We start from the raw sequence: 20,056 nt of genomic DNA, 5'->3' as shown, positions 1-20,056 counted from the left end.
TCGGGGTTCTTTCTTTCTTTCTTTCTTTCTTTCTTTCTTTCTTTCTTTCTTTCTTTCTTTCTTTCTTTCTTTCTTTCTTTCTTTCTTTCTCTCTCTCTCTCTCTCTCTCTCTCTCTTTCTCTCTTTCTCTCTCTCTCTCTCTCTGATTCAGAAGAGCCAAATCGATGAGTATGCATTTCTGCTGCCATTTTATTTATGATGCTTAGTGGTATATGGGGGGGGGGGTTACGTGCGCCGCCAACACCTTGACAATTTCGGTGGAGAAACTGCCCCTTCTGCCTATTTCTGCTAGCTAAAATCCAATGTTGTTTCGGAGACTGGATTAAAAGGGCCCACTCCAAGCCTCCGAATAACCCAGGAGATACTGGGGTATGTGTGTGTGTTGTTTGTACAGTCAGAGATCTGGAAAGGAAAAGGGGCGCATTCATCTGTCTCCCCCTCCCTTTACATAAAGGTTTACATTTCTCCTTAGATTGCCTATACTGATCACCGTGTCTTAACCTCTTATTTCTTCAGCTTTATGGAGGGAAATGTGCACTAAATAACCGGGGGAGGGGGAAATAATGAAAGCCCTGCTTGTGTTATACAAGGAGACAAATGTTATATAAAATTACATCCACCACTGAGTCCCAGCATTGCGAAAGGTCAGAGTGCTGATTTTTGATTTATGTGGCCAGTGGGCTGGGGCTGAGCTCTCGCCTACGCGCCGATATGCCTGGGGTTTTGTTGTTTTTTCCCCTCTTCCCAAATTGCAATTGTTCAGTTTTGGGATAGATTTCTGGAGGAAAAGGTTGGAACTCTTAGAAATAAAACTTTCCTTGCCGAGAATGTTATGGCAATTCAATCCTTCCTGATAGCGCCTCTAATGCCGCGACGCAAAAGGAACCTTCCCCCGCCCCCTTCCCTAATCAGACGGCAAAATAAAACAGCAATTTAAAAACATCACTTGCCTCTTTTCTAAAATTTGCAATTAAATATAGTTAAGTAGGGCTTCAAAACATCCTTTTGGAGGGGAAATCCCAGATTTCCACTAGGCCGACCTGGGCTTGGAAACAAATACAATACAGTGTAAGCTTTAATTGCTGCTCAATTACTGTGTCATCGTTCCTTATGATTTATGACCCAGTTCTGGAGTATTTTGACCCAGTTAAAACAGCCATAAACGAGAGTGTCCTGATCCTTTCCTCTCCTAAGCCTAGAAAGGTGGGGGGGGGGGGGCGAAGGCTCGGTGAGGGAAAGTGAAGAGGGAATCGTCTGTAAACCCTCAGTATACGCTGAGTAAATCAGAAAACCGAGTGCCATCGGCGACTATGTGGGTACCTGTAAACTAATCCGTGATCGGGACAAAAACCGTTTTCTTCCAGCGAGCTATAGTTCTGGGACAGCGAACCTGAAGACACCTACTGAGAAATAAGCGCCTCACTGAATTCAGTGGCACTTACTTCCGAGTAAACAAGGCATGCTTCTCCCTATGAGGCGTTTGGGACTGGCAGTCTATTCAAAATCTCAGCCAATCTCATGGCTCCTCTCCCTGTAAGGATACCAGCTCTGGACAATTTCCCCACCGCCGACTTCTCTCCCAGTTACTTGGAACCGTTTCCTCCATTTTCGGCACCCAAAGTCCCGTCAGTGTTTGCGGAGATCAGTGGGGTTTGAAGGGTTTCAGTCCAGAAAAGAATTGATGGGGTTAATCTTCATTATTGAATCAAAACGTGGGATGGGGTGGTGGTGCTGATAGAGCAGCCTCCTGCCCCAGGTTGCAAAAGGGTGTTTGGAAGGGGTCGCTTCAGAAAAGAATATCAAATCCCCCCTTCCAGGAAGCCCTCTTAGATCTATGGAGTTCTGCTTCCAGCCGCCACAGTCCAATTACCGTAGTCACTTCGAGGGGCAGAAACGCGGAGGCGCCTTCCGTTAAAATCCAACGACATCCATATTTGTTAAAGAGTCAAAAGGGTTAAGAAAAGAGACCAAGCCCTCATATTGCGCCCCAGAAGTATTAAAACTAAACGGGAAGAGAGAGAGAGGGGGGAGAAGAGCACCCCTCCGGTATTATTGCAAGAGACCCTCGCATTTCAGACCCGGGGCCTTACAACTGCCTGTTCCTGAAAGCGACAAATTGTCTACCTTCCTTTGCTCGGAGGGTGAAATCAAACCTTATCTGAGCATCAGAACATGAGACGTACTCAGAACAAAAACATCTCGGAGTCCTTGGAAAGCTCGCCACGGCCGGCTGGAATCCCCTGCGTTTGTGGTCCGGGGGCTGTGGGGGACTGGAAGGCGCAACCCTCTCTCGGATGTGGCTCAGGAGAGGGACCCCACCCCTCCTTTCACTGCTGCTGAACCGGCTCCGGGCTCCTTCTTCTTCTTCTTTTTTTTAAGGGGGGGGGGGAGTGTCAAAAAACGAAGAAAGTCACATCAGCAGTTTCCAGAAGAAAGAAAGTGCGGGGTTGATTATTGACAAAAGGGGCGTTTTCATCCCGCGCAACTTTCAAGGGGTCGTTTGTAGCGAAAAATGCCTACCAGTGGATTTTGGCCCCTTCTTCCCCCGCCCCGCCCTCCTACGCTGCTTTGCTTCTCTTTTCATGTTGAGACACCGCAATGTGCTACGAGGAGCAAGTGTTTCTGTTGTGGCGCTCTGTTTACAGCTTGGCTGCGTGAAGTCATAAATCTTGCCGAGCCATAAATGACAAAAAAAAAAAAGCCTTGGTATGCATAAGAGGCCACCCTGGCCTTAGAGTGCTTGTGGGTTCCTTTTTTAAAAAAAAGTCCCCTCCCCCCTTTGGGTTTGTTTTGGCTTTAAGGTGACATTGCGGTTGCCAGCGGCGCTTTGTACTTTTAACACCTTCGGGTAACGAAGTCCTGTCAATTTCACACCTAGGCATTATCCGGAGGTTCCTTTGAACGTGCTGCGCGCCAAGCGGCTTCTTTTGTGTGGCTTTTGGAGCATCCCCCCTCCTCTGTGGCCCGGCTTTCTTGGGACCCAGAGGCATTCCGCTGGCCGCCGTTAGGTGAACTCGGGTTGAAGGATGGACTGGATTGGGGCGGGTGGGGGAGAGGTGAACGAAAAGAAACGGGAAAGAAGAGAAGGAGCACGGAAAGGCGAGAGCGTCGAGGTCCGCCAAACCAAAACGTTCACACCAGCGACATGCACACACAATATCCCATATGTCTCTGTGAGTATATTTAAGAATGCCTGCAGACGTATTGTCTCTCGGTGTAAAGAAATCTGCGGACTTGTCTAGCTGTCGAGGGGTCTTGGCCAACCCCAACCACAATCCTTCCAAGTCTGGATGGTTGTGAAGGTCCATCGGTTTCCAGCAGAATTGTCTTCTGTTGTGTTGTGTTTAGGTTTTACTCACAAGCAGCCCCCCTCTAGATCCCTGACCAGATTTACGTTTCAAGATATTAGGGAGGGTCGTTCCCGGCGTCCCTTTGCTCTGGAGACAAAAGGCAGGCCATTCGCTTTAGCTGGGTCTGACAGTTGTTAAATGCCTCCTGCATTCGTTTCTAGGAACGCAATGCAAAGCGAACGCCTCCCTTTGACCTTAGAGCTTGGCACTGTGCATGTCGGCTGATCATGTGTGTGGTGTGCCTGGGTATGCATGCGCGGGTTAACTGTCCGGGGAAAGGTGCTGAGAGCCGGTGGACCCTTACATGGGCATCTGGCCGTGGGTACCTCTCGTGCGCCAGTTCCTCATCCCGAAATGCCCTCATTCAATCCTTGGAGAGGAGGGTCCCGATTGGCAGAGTGCCAGGAAGACCAGAGTTCTTTATGAAACATGGGGAGGGGGTGTCCCAGTCCTGAACACCCTCCTCTTAGCCCTCAGCCCTGCCCAGAAGAACCCATCTCCACCAAGCAAGAGCTCAGCCAACATTATGGTCAGATTAATAAAACCAAAACCGCGAGGTCCGGGCAGAGTGACCCTTTTGTGAGGACCCTTGGTCTTCATTAGCATAATCCGCTCGGCCTCCGGTGCCGCCCCGGCGGTCCCCTCGTCCTCTTTCTTCTCCCTCCCTCCCCTTCCCCCACCCCCGCTCCGCCGGCTGGACTGCTTCCCCCGGACTTCCCGAGGCAGCTGCCTTCCCCCAACGGACGCCCCCTTGGGCGTGCAAGGCTTTAGAAGAAGCATTCTCTGCTTTCTCGAAGAGCGGCGTTAGGAGGGACCTTGCTCCTTGAGTCGGGGTGTGTGTGTTGGGGGGGGTGTCTCTCTGATCGCGGCTGGCCTGAGGGGAGGGGAAGTGGAGGTAGGGGCTGGAGCGAGGTAAGGAAGAAGGGAGGGGGTCTGTCGGTCCGAGACGAGCTGGAGAAAGATCCCCTCGCGTGTCCTCTTCCTCTCCCTCCTCCTCCTCCGGATTGAGGCAGGGCTCCTCCTGTCTTGGCTGCTGGTGGGGATGCGTTGAGCCGGTCCCCATCCCGGAGGAGCTGAGGGGCTTGGGCGGGGGGCGGGGGGCAGTGGAGGGGGGCAGAGTCCTGCCCCCAGGGCCGGCCGGGAGCGAGCGACAGTCGCCGAGCCTCCACAGAGCAAATGCTGGCTTCCCCCTCAGTCGTCAGAAGTTAAGGTAAGCAGGCCACAAAATCCGCTGCTATCAGTGGTGAATGGCGGAGTTTATGTCCTGGTGATTTATGACCAGAGACTTAAATCTCGGTTCAAGAAGAGTTCACAGGCTGGAGCTTCCTTCCAGGCAGTGACGGATAGACCCTTTCCACTTCGAGTTCAGGCCGGTGGCCCCTGGCCCCTCCACTTGCCTGACTCCAGCAGGAAATCTTGCGGGGAGAGGCGAGGGCTGGCGGGGGTGGGGGGTGGAGGCGAGTGTGGGGTGGCGACTGGGAAAGGGGTGCTCTCGCGCTTAACCTCTTTAGAGTGTGTGGGGGGGGGGAGGGGGTGTCAGCAAAAACGCTCGGGGTTAGTGTTAGTCTGAGGTCTGGTCCACGGGCCAACGGAGGCGAGGGAATGGGCCCTGAAACTTTGGAGCTCCGGTCCACGAACCAAGGGAGGCGACGGGCTGGGCCCTAGAACTTTTAGGCCCCTTCAAGCTCCCCTCTTCCCCGGGAACTAAATCGACACAAGTCCAAACATTTGGTCTGTGTCCTGGGATATGGGTCCGGACGGAACAGTGGGAGAAAGGGCGGGGTTGTTTGGGAGGCTGAAGGAACGAACTGCTTTGCCTTAATCCAGCCAAACTCTCCCACCCAACCCCCCATCCCTTTCAAGCGGCTTATTAAAAAAGCACTTCGGAACCTTTCTTTGAAAGGACCGATGTAGTCCTTACTCACCCCGAGGCACCCACAAGGCATTAAGCCATTCTATGAGCACTGGCTAGGAATCCCTTCAAGCTCTATGGGACTTACTTCAGAGTAAACACGCACAGGATCGGGCTACCTTGCACCAGACGGAATCTCTTTTTTTGATAAAAACATCAAGAGTTTCCAGAAGAGGTTGTGTCTGCCAAACCAAATTAATTTGGGGCCTCTTTTTGCAGATATCAAGCCCCCTCCCCCTTTCCCCTCTGTAGTTGTAGACTGGCTGTGCTGTATCTGCAAGAGGCGAGTTATCAGGAGGAAATGTTAACCTTGGGAGGTGCAGTTGCATGTAGGGTCTAATCCACAGCCATGCTAGGAGTTTTGCCGCTGACTTTAGCGGAAGCTGGCTTGCTGGTCTCCTTCCCTAGTTGTCTGAACGCCTTAGAACTTTGGGAGGAAAGTGTCGGCTGTTGAGAATGGGAATAACCCTACCTTACTCCCTGAAACTCTTTAGCGTTATTCTCTCCCCCCCCCTCCCCCAGTTATGATTGGTGAGGGCCAAGTCGTGAGATCTAGGAGAGTATTAAGCGGCCTAGGAGGGGAAAGGAGGTTCTAGAAATCGTCACCGGTTTTATATTTTATAGTTGTGTTGCAGAAAAGTCAATAGGCCAGACTCACGCATACAAAATGCAACCCCCTCAAAGCCCGGAAATATGAAGGAACAGAAAGCAACAATAGGCTCTGCCATCCAGTTAAAAGTAAAGTAAAGTCGATTTACTTTCCGACTGGACCAATCGAATTCAGTCCGTGCAGCATCCGCGATCTGGGGTTGTCTCTACCTGCTTACATATTCACATCTTGACTAATAACCACCGAAGGACTTGGTTACTGGGGTTTTTTCTCTCTCTTTTTAATGGAATCAAAGGGCAGCAGGCAAATGTAAAAGAGTGATTAAATAATTCGTCCCCATAAAGTGCCTTAATTTCGATTCAAAGGTTCTAAATTGAAACTCAAGCCCGTACAATTAATTTGAAACAGAGAGAGAGAGAGAGAGAGAATATGATATTGTGTAACTTCCCCTCCAGCGATGAGCCTTGGCAGAGAAGTGTTTTGCTCTGAATGGTGAAGGGACGGTGCAAGCGGGAAGACTAGAGGCGAGGGAAGGTGTGGAGAAATGCGTTTAATTTCTGGCGCTGGAGAGTCTATAAAAAGTTCTTAGATGCTAGATAAGATTTCCATGAATGGGAGCCCATCTCTAGCTGGCAATGCTCAGACAGGTAAACATTGTTGAGTGAGCAGAAAAGATTCGCCTGGGCCGGAGGAGCCTTCTGCGGTTTTGTGTGTCCATTCGCTTCTCTGCAGCCAAATGACCCCCATACATCAAATTACATAGCAGTTCCAAAGACAGAACCTATTATCGTTGAGTTGGTAGGAAAGTTCAAGCCGTGGTCATGGAGATGAACGCTGGTTTTTCAGGTTCCTGGTGTTTGTGTATGTGTGTGTGTGCTTTCCCCCCAATCCATCATGTTTGAACAGGTAGAATTCGAGGGATCTTACTTGGGGGAGGGGAAGGAGATTTCGAAGAACATTTAAAAAGTGCTTATGGTTTTGATGGACTCCCTAAGAATTTATTTCACTTCCCTCAGAATGTAATCTAAGTATAGGCCCCAAAGTACAGAAAGAAACTTCCACACAGAATGGAGGTTTGGAAGACTTGGCTTCATGTGGAGGCTGTTTTGATCCTAGTGTCCAGATTTGTGTCGCTGGTAGGGTCGCAGCATTTAAGCTTAATTTATGCTCAGGAAGTTGGCTGGTTATTACATAGGGAAGTAAGGAGATATCCCTAGTCGATCAGCAGTTTCATTACACGAGTGCCATTATGTGTTACAACGTCGCTTCCTATCAAATATTTTACGAGCTGGAATCCCTCGACGGCAAGAATGTGGGGTTGCCCATGAATTGTGAAATAAATTGTATTCAGAATTGCAGCTATGCTTCCATCACTTTTTTGAAGGGAAGCAAAATTACGACCTCTAAGTTTGTAGCAGGAAAGATCTACCGATTAACCCGATGGTAATAATGGGGGGAGGGGGGAATCTCCCTTAACTGGAACTGTTGGATTCACATGAGCTAGGAGTTCCTTTCTGTGAGAAAACCATAAAATATTTTCAGTACGCGTGTGGGGGGGGGGGGGAGGGGGAGTTCGGAAATCCTAGAAAGCTGGTCTCTCCGAGAGCAGTAAACCACACGGTCCTGGCTGCCAGTAAATCCAAGCAGTTTTTCTGTCGCAACACACTCCGCGCCTCAGGCCAAGTCATGCTGCTAAATATTGCTGACCACTTTTTCTGTTATGGCTTTCATGTCACTTAGCTATTGAAAGTAAGATGGATTTGTACTATTTCTTCACTCTCCTGTGCTTTCCCTACTCCCTAGGTCTACCAGGAGGGGCCATTGGAGGAAAAACGTCACGTGACAGAGGGGTGCCAATGTTATTCTTTAAGGGTGTCAAGACCCTGTCAGTTTGTGAAATAAATATTGGGAAACAACGAAATGCAAAAAGCGACCTACTACGACAGCTCTGCGATCTATGGCGGCTATCCTTACCAAGGAGCAAATGGTTTCGCTTACAATGCTAGTCAGCAGCAATATCCTCCACCTCCTTCTTCGTCGCTGGTGGAAACAGAGTACCATCGACCTGCCTGCTCGTTACAGTCCCCCGGCGCCGGCGGCAGCGCCGTCTCCCACCACAAGGCCAATGAAATCAATGAGAGTTGCATGAGGACCATCTCCGGCCAATCCCTCCAGCCCCCGGTCCTTCCAGAGCCACCCCAACAGCAGCAGCAGCCTCCCAGCCAACAGGCCCCGCCGCAGCCACCTCCACCCCCTTCTGTGTCCCCACCTCAGAATGCCAGCACCAATGCAACCCCAGCCAACGCCACCAAGAGCTCCGTCATGAACTCGCCGACCATGTCCAAACAAATATTCCCCTGGATGAAAGAGTCTCGACAAAACACAAAGCAGAAGAACAGCGGTTCCAGTTCAGGTATGGAAGAAGGAAGGGGAGGGGGAGAAGAGATCGATTGCTATCGAACAAGGGAAGTACTTACACAGACAGACAGCTCCACCACCCAGTTCTTTGGATCCTTCACTCCTAGGTATCTCATTGTGGCAAGACAGGTTTGGAACGTCCCCCAAATATTTCACATGGGAACTGAAACTTAAAGCCTCTTGAGATCCCAAGGATTCTCTTGTTTAAAACATACTTAAAAAAAACACAAAACCCTACCAAACACACCCATCTCACAAGAAAGGAGTGAGAAGGGAAACTTCAGGAGGTTTTACATTACTTATTCCACAATGTGAAGTTTACTAGCTTCCCAGCTCTTCTCCTTGCAGACTATGAGATGACCCTAACAGCCATCTCTGAGTCTTCAACATTCCATAGACAAGCCCATCCCTCCCCTTTCAGCTGGCTTAAAACTATGTCAAGATACAAAGGTCTAGACCTGCCTTCAACCAGCAGCAGGATCTGTGTGCTTGGGGGGGGGGGGCAGGGAGGGCTCTGCACTTACAGTCACAAGACAGTGACCTATCCTAGCTGAAGTGTAATGGAGTAATATAGCTCATCATTATCTGCAGTCAGGATCAATGCTTGGTTTGATATTCATAACTTCTTTTGATTATAGCTCACAGACTGGCTGCTGCCTTAGAAGAGTAGTAAACAAAGCTTAGGGTCCTTTAGCACTTTGTAGGCAGGTCCATAAATACATTATGGGAGGATTATGGTGTTTATCAACAATGCTATTACATAAGAAAACTCAAATCGATGAGAAAAGTATTAGCCTCAGCCTCCCCAGGCATTTGGCTTCTGTTTACCACTTACTTCCTCAATTTATCTTCTGCTGAGAAAATAGATTCTAATTTTTTTGCAAATGTTTTCTTCAATGCATTTCTAATGCTGTTATAGTGGAAAATCAACACTGACATATTTTATTATTTAATATATACAGTGCTCTAAACTATGTGTTTTGAGCATTGCCCCTCCCTTCATAACCCAGTTCCATCTAAATAATAATGGTGGCAGCCCAGTCCTAAACATGTCAAATTGGAAGTAAATCCCAGTTTTCTGGGTCATGGCAACTGAAGTGCAATCAGAGACAGTTGTTCCATTGAATTCTGTGCAACATATACATACAGCTTGATAATAAACCTGCAAAAAAACAAAACCATGGATTCCAGTGGAATTTACTTCCAAAGGAGTTTAGGATACCTGGGACTGAGTGGGCCTTTTAGGCATTTTTAGCTTTCTCTGAGGGGTGCACAAAGCCAAGGCCAAAAATAGTTGTGTGTGTGTGTGGAACCTAAGCAGTGCCTCCTTCTCATGAAAAAAAAATACGCTAAGGCTGTGATCATACACATGAAATGATGCACTTTCAATCCATTTTCAGTTCACTTTTAAACTGGATTTTACTGTGAGAACTGGCAAAATTCAGTTGGAAAGTGCATTGAAATTGGATTGAAAGTATGTTATTTAGTATTGTCATTGCAACCTAAATGATCCAAAATACCCTATTTTAATATGACATCCTAAAATTTGCCTCCAGAGAAAACTTATGGTAGACCAGGCCCTGTGTGTAGATTAATCCCATGGGCCACAGTTATCTTTAACTCACCTGTTCTCTGTTACTGGTTTGTGGAACTGGCAGTTGGAAGCCACAGAGGAAAGAAATCTTTGGAGGATGGCTTTTACCACTGAATTTTACATTTACATTTTCAGTGTATATGTGAGAAATGAAAGTAAAGTGTCCAGAACCCACAGAGGTCAATGAGACCTTTGCATGTGATTCAAAAAAGGGGGGGGGTGTCAAGTATTTTTCTCCCTAAAATCTCCTAAGCAACAAAACAATTCAGCCTACAGACTTCAAAAGGACTTTCATTCAATTACTTGGAAGAAATCCAATTACTGTAGCAAACAACTCTTGATTTGGTGGTTTGGGGACTGACAGTGTGTAACCCCAAAATCTATACCTTTATATCCCACTGCATTTATCTTTTAAATAGAAGTATCTATAGACCTGCATTTCCATTGGTTTTCAATGGTTATATCTCAGGCCCTAAAACGACACCTACAATGTGTATACATTTCTTAAGTGAGTTACTGTAACCTGAGCATTTGGTAGACACAGCAGACCATCTGACTCATGAAACAGTCATTTTTACCACTAGGCCCTGCAATATGTTGGTGCTAGTAGGACAGAGGTTGATTCTTTGTTGCGTGTCCAGGTGCCTCCATACTCACTTTGTTCTTTGTTATGATTTGCATAGGTGAGAGTTGTGCTGGTGATAAAAGCCCCCCTGGGCAAGCTTCATCTAAGAGAGCCCGCACGGCTTACACAAGTGCTCAGCTCGTAGAACTGGAAAAGGAATTTCACTTCAATAGATACCTTTGCAGGCCAAGAAGGGTAGAGATGGCTAACTTGCTAAATCTCACAGAAAGACAGATCAAAATATGGTTTCAAAACCGCAGGATGAAATACAAAAAGGATCAGAAGGGGAAAGGTATGATGACCTCTTCTGGAGGACAATCCCCAAGCAGAAGTCCTGTCCCACCAGCGGCTGGAGGATATCTGAACTCTATGCATTCACTAGTAAACAGTGTTCCCTACGAGCCCCAGTCACCTCCATCCTTCAGCAAGCCTCATCAGAATGCCTATGGCATCCCTACGTCATATCCGGCTCCTCTCAATAGCTGCCCGCCTGCTCAAAAGAGATATACCGGAACTGCAGCAGTGACTCCTGAATATGACCCTCATCCTCTCCAAGGCAATGGTTATGGCAATCCGCATATACAGGGAAGCCCCGTCTATGTTGGGGGCAATTATGTGGATACCATGGCAAATTCTGGTCCTTCCATCTTTGGTCTGACTCACCTCCCTCATCCTTCTTCCACCAATATGGACTACAGTGGGCCAATGGGCAACAATCATCACCATGGACCTTGCGAGCCACACCCGACCTACACTGATCTTACTTCTCACCATCCTTCTCAGGGAAGAATTCAGGAAGCTCCCAAACTTACCCATCTGTAATATATCATCATCAGTTACTACGTGAATCATAAAAAAAAAATTCCCTCTAACGTGTTTTTTTAAGAAAAGAAAAGAAAAGAAAATACTTTAGCCCCCCCCCCTCTATTTTACTTTGTTGTTTTCTTTTCTTTTGGTAAAAAGCGTTTTTCTAGTTTATGTGACGTAGCAATATTTGTTGCTTGAATCGCTCTCTAGTTTCAGTAGTGAATATTTATCTCCTTGAACTCTTGCCTCGTGTCCTCCTTTGAGAGTATGCGGAGGCTTTGTACTTTCACTTCGACTCTTTTATCAAAACAGGGTATATGAACAAATTTTTTCTATCCAAACGGTTCTTAAATGTGAATTTGTTCGTACAGAATTGATCCCAACTGGGGAAGCATTTTTATTTTAATTGCACTTCTTTTAAATAGCGAGAGAGAAATCAAAGGCGCTTGAACAGGGGCTCCCTGGGTGAAAATATTAATACGTGTACGTCTTTCAACGTGTGTATGCTGGTGAACATTCAGATTTATTTATATTTTTTGCAAACTTTGAATAATCTAAGTGTTTAAATTTTTTATTTATCCCCATCTGTTCATATTTATATATATAAAGATATTAAAAAAAAAAACTGTACCCTGAATATTCAGGAGATATTTACCTGACTGTATGTTAGATAGCATACGTAGGGTATATCATTTGAAAAGGAAAAGAGAACTCCTTTATTTAAAAAAAGAAAATGCAATAAAATCTGGAAAGCAAACAACTAGCTGCCATAGGAACAAAAAAACCGGATGTCTGTAACATCAAACTAAACGGGAAATGTGTAAACATGAACAAGAAAAAAAACACCTAAATTTGTTTTGAAAATTATACATTCCTTGCTGCTCACATTCTGAAAAAATAATAATAAAGTTTTTATTCTGAATAATACAGAGTTCAGATACGATCCTTTGCCTTTAAAAGAGGAGGTTGCAGAAGAGAGAGCAGAAGGCAGCGGCCGATCCTGTCAGTTCAGCTTCTGAATACGTAACCCTCCCCCCCACCCCCCGCCCCGGTAGCGGTCCTTCAGTTCTTCCCAGTTGCTTTGGTTGGGCTCCCAAGCCTTAAATAAGCACTCGTCTGTTGCAAACAACAGGCCACTGGAAATATCCAAGATGCGTCGGCCCTTTGCGACCATAGCTGAGGATTTACAGAGTTCTAATATGTATATAGATATTTATTTTTAAAAAGATCCAGCTACAGGCAGTGCAGCGTTTTCTTCTTGTCCTTTTTGGGCCCTGCAGCTTTCACCAAGAATCGGTGGTACAGCCGGTATCTGGAGCTCAGGTGCAGCCGCTTTGGCGAGGGAGTCTCCTCTGGAGGCCTCCGCTTTGGCTGGGTCTCGCTTGCAGGCTGTTCTCCTCTCCCTTCGCCATGTTGGGCTCTTTCTGCTGCTGGGAAAGGGCAGCCGTTCCCTGGAAGCAGCTTCTTCTCGCCTCCGCGCTGAAGACCTTGGGAAAAGGCCCGGCGCCTTCTTACACCCACACTTTTCCTCCTGGGGTCAAAGTGGACAATTCAGTCACTGTTTACAAGGATAGATTTTTTTTTAAGGCAGAAATGCAAGAAAAAGGCGGCAGAACAAAGAATAACAGTGAGACCGGTGTAGACTCATATTTGGGATGGCACGCATTCAGGACGCCTTTGCTCCCAAGCAGAATGCAATCTGTCATCTCCAGATTGAAGGAAGACCTTCAGGAGTCATAAATCAGGCCTGTGCGCCAGGCGAGCAGGCCCTCCCCGGGGGTGAAGAAGAGACCGGGGTTGCTCCCGGTCCTTTTCTCCACAGACTGCGCTGCTTTCATCTACTGTTTCAGAAACCGAGATTTTAAAAAGAAAATAATAATAAGTTTGCACATTTTGCTTATATAATTCGCAGCCCACTCCCCCACCCACCCCTTCGAGATTGGGTGGGGGAGGGGAGATAAGAGAACTCCTTCTTCACTTAGAGACAGAGATTTGGGGGTGGGTTTTTTCCCTTCTTTTTTTTTTTTTGAAAGAAAACAGCTACTTTGCTTATAGCTTTGGTTATATCTCTAGAAAAATTGTTCCCAGAAGGACCCCCGGGGTCCGATCTGCCTTAAGGAAACCTTCCAACAAAGATAATTTTTAGGGCTTGGAAAAAAGATTGGTTGGTTTGTTCCCCACAGATAGAAAAGAGACCTTAAGATTTGAAGATTATTTCTTAATTTCGATTGATTTTGGAATTCTGGGACTTGAGGATGTTCAATGCTACTTTCCTAGATGTTTTACTTTTTAAAAAATTTTGTCTCAAGAAAAATGTCGCCATATTGGTTTCCTTTTTTGAAATATGATCTGTCCTCTTTTCCCTCCGTCTAAGAATCGTCCTGGTTTCATGTTCCAATAATATCGCCCCCAATAAATGAAACCGAGTTCTAATGTTCAAATACACATTTTTTCGGCATTCTTTGGCATTCTATACATACCTTCCTGCTTCCACCGAGGAAGCTCCGTTCATATCTACTGCTGCGCGCTGCCAAACGAGCACGGGTTGCCCGAAACCTTTTTAAAACGTGATCATATTTAAAAGAGGCTTATGATGGAAAAATCAATGTGAAGCTCCGAGATGTCGCTTTTGGAGAAAGATGAAGTGAAAGCGGATGATGGAGGATATTTCCCTCGTCAAAACCAATGCCAAAGAGGATGCCTTCTAGCAGGCATCAGGGGCGAGTAAGCAGCTGGTCTGGGCACAGGAAGCCCACCTTCCAAAGAGGACCGACAAGGAAAAGGCAGCGGCGTCCTCCTTTCTGTCTTCTTGCAAAGGCACCTCTTCAGGCCTTTCCCTTCCTGCAGCAAATATTTCATCCGCCTCTGATTTTTTTTTTTAAACAGCAAAAGATTTCTCCACGCAGCCCTGCAGGCAGGTATACTCTTGTTTATGTCTCAGAATGTATTTTTGCATGATTTTTTTTGTTTGGTTTGGTTGAGCACCCCAATAGAAAAAAAATTCTTTGTTCCAGGTGTTTTTTCTATTAGACAGCCCACCACAAAATGCTCGGAATAGCCCTCCCACACGGATTTGACTTACAAAGGCTTTCTGAACTGAACCCCCCCTTTCCCACTTGCCTTTCCTCCTTTTGGGTTACCTCCCCCGCCTCTAGTCCATTTCACTTTCAGCCCTCATAGTCTAGGCAGAAATAAAGAGGGGAGGGGGGAATCTAGGATGGTCGCTGTTTTAGGGCCATCCGAAAGAGCTGAGGTCCCCATCCTGAATACTAAAATCCCTTTTAGGGAGGAGGAAAAGAAGAAACAGCTCTTGTTTACTTGCGTTTCTTGCTCTTTCTCTCTCTTTCCCCCCTTCTTTTCTCAGCCACATTTGATGCAGGAAAGAGCAAGAAGCCTGAAATGTGTTCTTAAGGGCCAGAAGCTGTCAAAGCGTTTGGCCAGGAAGATTGATCGCGCCCAGGCTTCAGCGGAGCTTTGTTTGGAGTAAAAGCAAGAAAATTAAAACCCCTCTAACATCTCCAACAGCATGTATATTTGTAAGGCATCCTCCCTCCCTCCCCCTTCCACAGCTCTTAAAGAAGTATTAAATGACCCCCACCTCCCCATCTACATTTTAGGTTACAAATATTACAATATTCTAGCCCCTCCCCCACCTGTGATCCCTATGAGGAGGTGTTATTTGCTTAAAACTAAAACGATGGGTGCTTTTTTTGGGGGGGGGGGGGGTCAGTTTCACTTAAGCTAGCTGTATAATGACCAGTTTATTATCTTAACCACTTGCCAGCCATTCTCACGATTCATCTCGGCAGTCTAAATAGACTCAAAGGTAGCGGATGCACTTTTGGCTTCATTGGAATACATAAATATAAAAATAGAGCCACCTCGTTTTCTTTCTCTCTCCCCCTCCCCTTCCAGAATGCTCTCTCCCCCAAATCATAGGACTGCTGGCCTCTGCCTTGGAGAAGAGGAAGCCGGTCTGGTTTCCATCGCCGCCTTATGATTCTTCTCCTCGCCTCCAGGTCTCTCCACCTTTCTGTCCTTACCTTTTTCTTTTTTGGGGGGGGGGCTATTGTAAAGATATTTTCCCCTAAATCGTGGGCAGGTTAAACTAGCAAATGAGAGGGTCGTGTGCCCCTAATAATATGGGTGGAACAAAAAGGGTTAGTCGGCTTTCAGCCGTTTGCAGCATTTTTTTTAATAAAAGAAAAAGGCATTGGCTTTTGACATATTTTATTGGTATCGAAAATACCCCGGCCAGCTTTGCTGAGGCTACTTAACCACAATGTGTCAGCAGATTCCAGTGATCTAGTTAATGCTTTAGATGTTGTTTTGTGATCCCCCCCCCCTCCTGGAACCCCTCTTTACAGTCCCCGGGTCGAGTGGAAATATCTCTGTTTGGATCGTCCACCTCTGTCAAGCCGACTGCAGGGGAAAGTCTCCAGCCGCCGGGCTGCGTTCTGTTCCTCTTCCCATTGGAGCCCAAAGGCTGTGGAAGGAATTCCTTCGACACAATAGCTGGATGCAGGGACCGGCGGTCAATTGTTTTCCCTACTGTACACCCAGTTGACCGGGAAGGGAGGTGGTGGCGTCCAGATCCCAGGTTGGGAGCAAGTAAAAGGGGTGGGGGAAGAACCCCACTCCTATTTCTAAAAGGAAGTGGTTATTCCTGATTTGGTGGGGGGGGGGCGTTAAAAGCAAATCCAGGCTAGCCCCACTGTTTGGCATCGCTGACCGGGTGCAACTTCCAGCGTGTCTGAGATGTGGGGGCCGGTGGTGTCAAAACTTTGAAGAGTAATGGATTACTTTGTTAATGACTCAAGGCGTCAGATTGAGGTGCTTAAATGATTTGTGAGGTGCAAAGCGCTTGCCTGACAGTCCCAAACAATGAGAGAGGAGCGTGCTTGGAGGAGAAGGGGCAGGAAGGAGCCCACCCGACGGAGGAGCTCGGCGGCGGCGGCAGCAGCAGCACACAACTACCACAAGGCAACCACAAACACACACTCGCACCCAGATATCCGTCCAGATTAGGAGGCGAGAGGGGAGAGAGAGAGAGAAAGAACTGGGCAGATAGCCGCCTCCCCACCCACCCCCCTTTAAAAAGTGTAAATAATGGCTTTCTGGCCCCCAATGAGGCGTTCCTTCTCGACTTTTTTGGATCAATCAAACAGACAGTGGCTTCTTTTGATTAAAGCCCAAATTGTCATTGGGCAGAGGCAATCATGTGACAGCCAATTCGGTCCAATTTCAACCTTGTCTCCATGAATTCAATAGTTTAATAGTAGCACGGTCCCCATACGGCTGTAATCAGTGAATTAGAAAAAAAACACCCCACCAGCGATCTTCTATGATATTTTTTTTCCTTTTCTCTCTCTCTCCCTCTTCCTTTCTCTCCCTCTCTCGCTCCCCCCCCCCCTTTCCTGGGCCTTGCTCCCCCCTCCCCCTCCCAGAAGCGCTAAATAAGAGGGAACTTTTTCTCCAAGGGGGCTGCGAGTTGAAGGCCATGAATTTCGAATTTGAGCGAGAGATTGGTTTTATCAATAGCCAGCCATCGCTCGCTGAGTGCCTGACATCTTTTCCCCCTGTCGGTGATACATTTCAAAGTTCATCAATCAAGAACTCGACGCTTTCACACTCGACACTGATTCCTCCTCCTTTTGAGCAGACCATCCCCAGCCTGAACCCAGGCAACCACCCTCGCCACAGCAGCAGCGGCCGCCCCAAGCACAGCCCCAATGGCAGCAGCGGCAGCCCTGTGCCAGCCGGCGCTCTCCAGCCTCCGGAGTACCCCTGGATGAAGGAGAAAAAAGCCTCCAAGAAATCTGCCCTGCCGCCGCCGTCTTCGGCCTCCGCCACTGGACCAGCTTGCCTGAGCCACAAAGGTCAGTTGAAAGACTTTGCCGCACATTCAGCCTTCCAAGGGGCTTCCCATTTCACCCCCCCCCCTCCCCGCCACGCCGGTCCTCGGCTTCCCAACTTAAGAGATTTGAACTGGGTTTCTGGAGGAAGAGCAAACCGGTGGGGTCCACAGCCAGAGAAATCAGAATAGCCCCCCAACCCTACCGCCAGCCCACCCCCCAGCAAAGTTTCTTTCCCCTAACTTGTTTAGCGTGGGATGATTTATTTGAGTTGGAGGTGACCTCCTCTTGTCTCCCTGTCCCAGAGTTGGGATATTTGACAGTAATGAAGAGTGATAGATTGCTCTTGCTCAGCTAAGCAGCTGATGCATTAATTATAAATTGTTGTATGGCTAATATCAAAGTTTGCTCGGGGATGGGTAGGTTGGGAGATGGAGGTAAAGCGTTGCCTTGAGCTCAGGAGAAAGGGGGTCCAAGGGACCGGGCGCACAAGAGTGCAAAACAATGGATTTACTGCATTCAAGGGCGGCCATTTTGTTGCAGTTGAGATTTTTATGCTTTACAGAGAAAGAGAGAGGGTTTGAGTTGTCCCCCCCCTCCTTTTCTCCTACCATCCCTTCCTCAACATGTCTGGAGATTTCCAAATCTCCGATTTCGCTTTTTGATGTCTACATGATTGTTGTTGTTTTTTACACAGAATCTCTTGAAATCCCTGATAATGGTAACGGTGGTTCTAGGAGGCTGAGGACTGCTTACACTAACACGCAGCTTTTGGAGCTGGAAAAGGAATTTCATTTCAACAAGTACCTCTGCAGACCAAGAAGGGTGGAGATAGCCGCCCTCCTGGATCTGACCGAGAGGCAAGTCAAAGTCTGGTTTCAAAACCGAAGGATGAAGCACAAGAGACAGACCCAATGCAAGGAGAACCAGAACGTGGACGGGAAATTCAAAGGTTTAGAGGACTCGGAGAAAGCCGAAGAAGAAGAGGAGGAGGAGGAGGAGGAAGAGGAGGAGGAGAAATCCCTCTTCGAGCAAGCCCTCAACAATGTCTCAGGCGCTCTTCTGGAAAGGGAAGGCTACACTTTTCAACAGAACGCCCTGGCACAGCAGCAGGTTCCGTCTGTCCACAATGGAGACTCCCAAAGTTTCCCAGTTTCGCCTTTAACCAGCAATGAGAAAAATTTGAAACATTTTCAGCACCAGTCACCCACTGTTCCCAACTGCCTGTCAACAATGGCCCAGAACTGTGCAGCCGGCCTGAACAATGACAGCCCAGAGGCCCTGGACGTCCCTTCTTTGCAGGACTTCAGCGTTTTCTCCGCAGATTCCTGCCTACAGCTCTCCGATGCCGTCTCCCCCAGTCTGCCAGGATCCCTCGACAGTCCTGTAGATATTTCAGCTGACAGCTTTGACTTTTTTACAGATACACTCACCACAATTGACTTGCAGCATCTGAATTACTGAGAAAGGACAGACCTGCGCTCGCCAAGGGTTATGCTATCTTTCTTTCCTTTCTTTCCCCCCTCTTTTTGGGGGGAGGGGAAAAAGAGCGAGGGAAAAGATGGTTCGATTTAATATCTTTCCCTTTTCCTGGTCAGTATTTTCTTTTTTATTCTTTCCCTTTTTGATATATAATGTGTTGGAGAGCCATTTTTGCCGTTTTTCTATGACTTCCCTTTTTTTTTTAGTTGTGTTCAATATAACCTAGTCACATTCTAGGTCCTCCTGTGAAAGCAATATATAAGGCCTGCAAGAAAGTGATCGTATCGAACTCTCTCTTCACTTTCTTTTTATTTTTGTATGACATTAGGATGCGTTGTCATAAGTATTTTTGGTAGAATAAATTCTTGTTTGCTACAAGCACTTTCCTTATCTCTCTCTCTCTCTCTTTATGCACAAGGGATTCTCCCCCCCCCCCACAAGCCTAAATTCCGCAATAAAACCAAACAATTCGGTCACCAGCTCTGCCCTTTTTCATTAGAAATATATTTATTACAGGGTAAGCACCTGCAAATATTTTATTTTCAAAGTTCTCAACAGAAAAACAAAAATGCCCCCCAAGGGTCCACCCTCTCAACTTACACATTAGAATCTAAGATCGGAAACAAGTTAAGATCTTTATAGGCTGTAACTTATGTGCTTGTGAGTTCCTGAGGGTTTGGGGTTTTTACTAATGTTTGGCGAGAAGCCGACTAGTCTGCCTTGCAAGTTACAGGCGCTTGCATCTACAGGCTGCGCCAAACAACCAGCAATTTAATGCGCACATGTCTTTTCCCATTATTGAAAGCTTCTATCTATTCCTTTTGCCATGTCTCTGGAGGGAGGGAAGTTGCAGGGAGCCAGCATTTAAATGCCCACAAAGATTTCCCAGACGTCCAAAGATCCAGAAACAAGAAACCTAAGAGAGAGGAAATCAGGAAAAAAGTATTATTATTATTATTAGTAGTAGTAGTATCATTATTTGTACAATGCACGAAAAATTTACATATTTTCAATTATCTGTTCCTTACAAAAGGGTTAGAGAACGAAAGCTGGTGGTTGTAGGAAAGGGGACTCAAGGACGGAGAAGGGGAAACTGGGCTAACAAGTTCACCTTTCAGGAGACCAGAACAAGGGATCCAATTATAACAACAACCGAGAGTTCCCTGCTATTAACTGGGGCTGCGTGCCTGTTCTCGAACCCGCTTTCAGATGTCCAAATGCGGTTTACTTTGTGTGCCTCAGCCCCTCTGTGTGCTGCGGGTGCCAGCAGGCAACATCTTCCCCGCGCCTGAATGTCTAGATGCCCAGAGAAGAAGACGGCTGTAGAGCCTCCGCCAGGGCTCTGCATGCACCGGTTTCCCTACTTCCCTTTGTGTTTATTTTGATCGTGGTTTGCTTCCCTG

At 47.2% G+C, this 20,056-nt stretch overlaps 2 protein-coding genes across 5 annotated transcripts in view; both read left to right on the top strand.

Moving 5' to 3' along the window:
* HOXA3 (homeobox A3) overlaps nt 1–12,241 on the top strand; it is a 48,662-nt gene extending 36,421 nt beyond the window's left edge. For 3 of the 4 annotated variants that reach the window (XM_060248684.1, XM_060248682.1, XM_060248683.1), the window contains 2 exons: nt 7,676–8,285; nt 10,568–12,241. In XM_060248684.1, the coding sequence (XP_060104667.1) occupies nt 7,793–8,285; nt 10,568–11,331 (1,257 nt within the window). In that variant the 5' untranslated portion in view covers nt 7,676–7,792 and the 3' untranslated portion in view covers nt 11,332–12,241. Of the gene's footprint in view, nt 1–4,466; nt 4,561–7,675; nt 8,286–10,567 lie in introns of those variants that run through there. The other variant, XM_060248685.1, reaches the window with a different exon arrangement.
* Nucleotides 12,242–16,003: 3,762 nt separating this feature from the next.
* Nucleotides 16,004–19,031, top strand: HOXA2 (homeobox A2). The gene is made up of 2 exons (XM_060248681.1): nt 16,004–17,195; nt 17,869–19,031. The coding sequence occupies exons 1-2, from the start codon at nt 16,661–16,663 to the stop codon at nt 18,633–18,635; spliced, it is 1,302 nt and encodes a 433-aa protein (XP_060104664.1). The 5' UTR covers nt 16,004–16,660; the 3' UTR covers nt 18,636–19,031.
* The last annotated feature ends 1,025 nt before the right edge of the window (nt 19,032–20,056 follow it).

This window comes from Heteronotia binoei, chromosome 10 (genome assembly GCF_032191835.1).
Source record: "Heteronotia binoei isolate CCM8104 ecotype False Entrance Well chromosome 10, APGP_CSIRO_Hbin_v1, whole genome shotgun sequence".
NCBI classification, from domain to species: Eukaryota; Metazoa; Chordata; class Lepidosauria; order Squamata; family Gekkonidae; genus Heteronotia; species Heteronotia binoei.
This window is presented reverse-complemented; position numbering and strand designations above follow the sequence as displayed.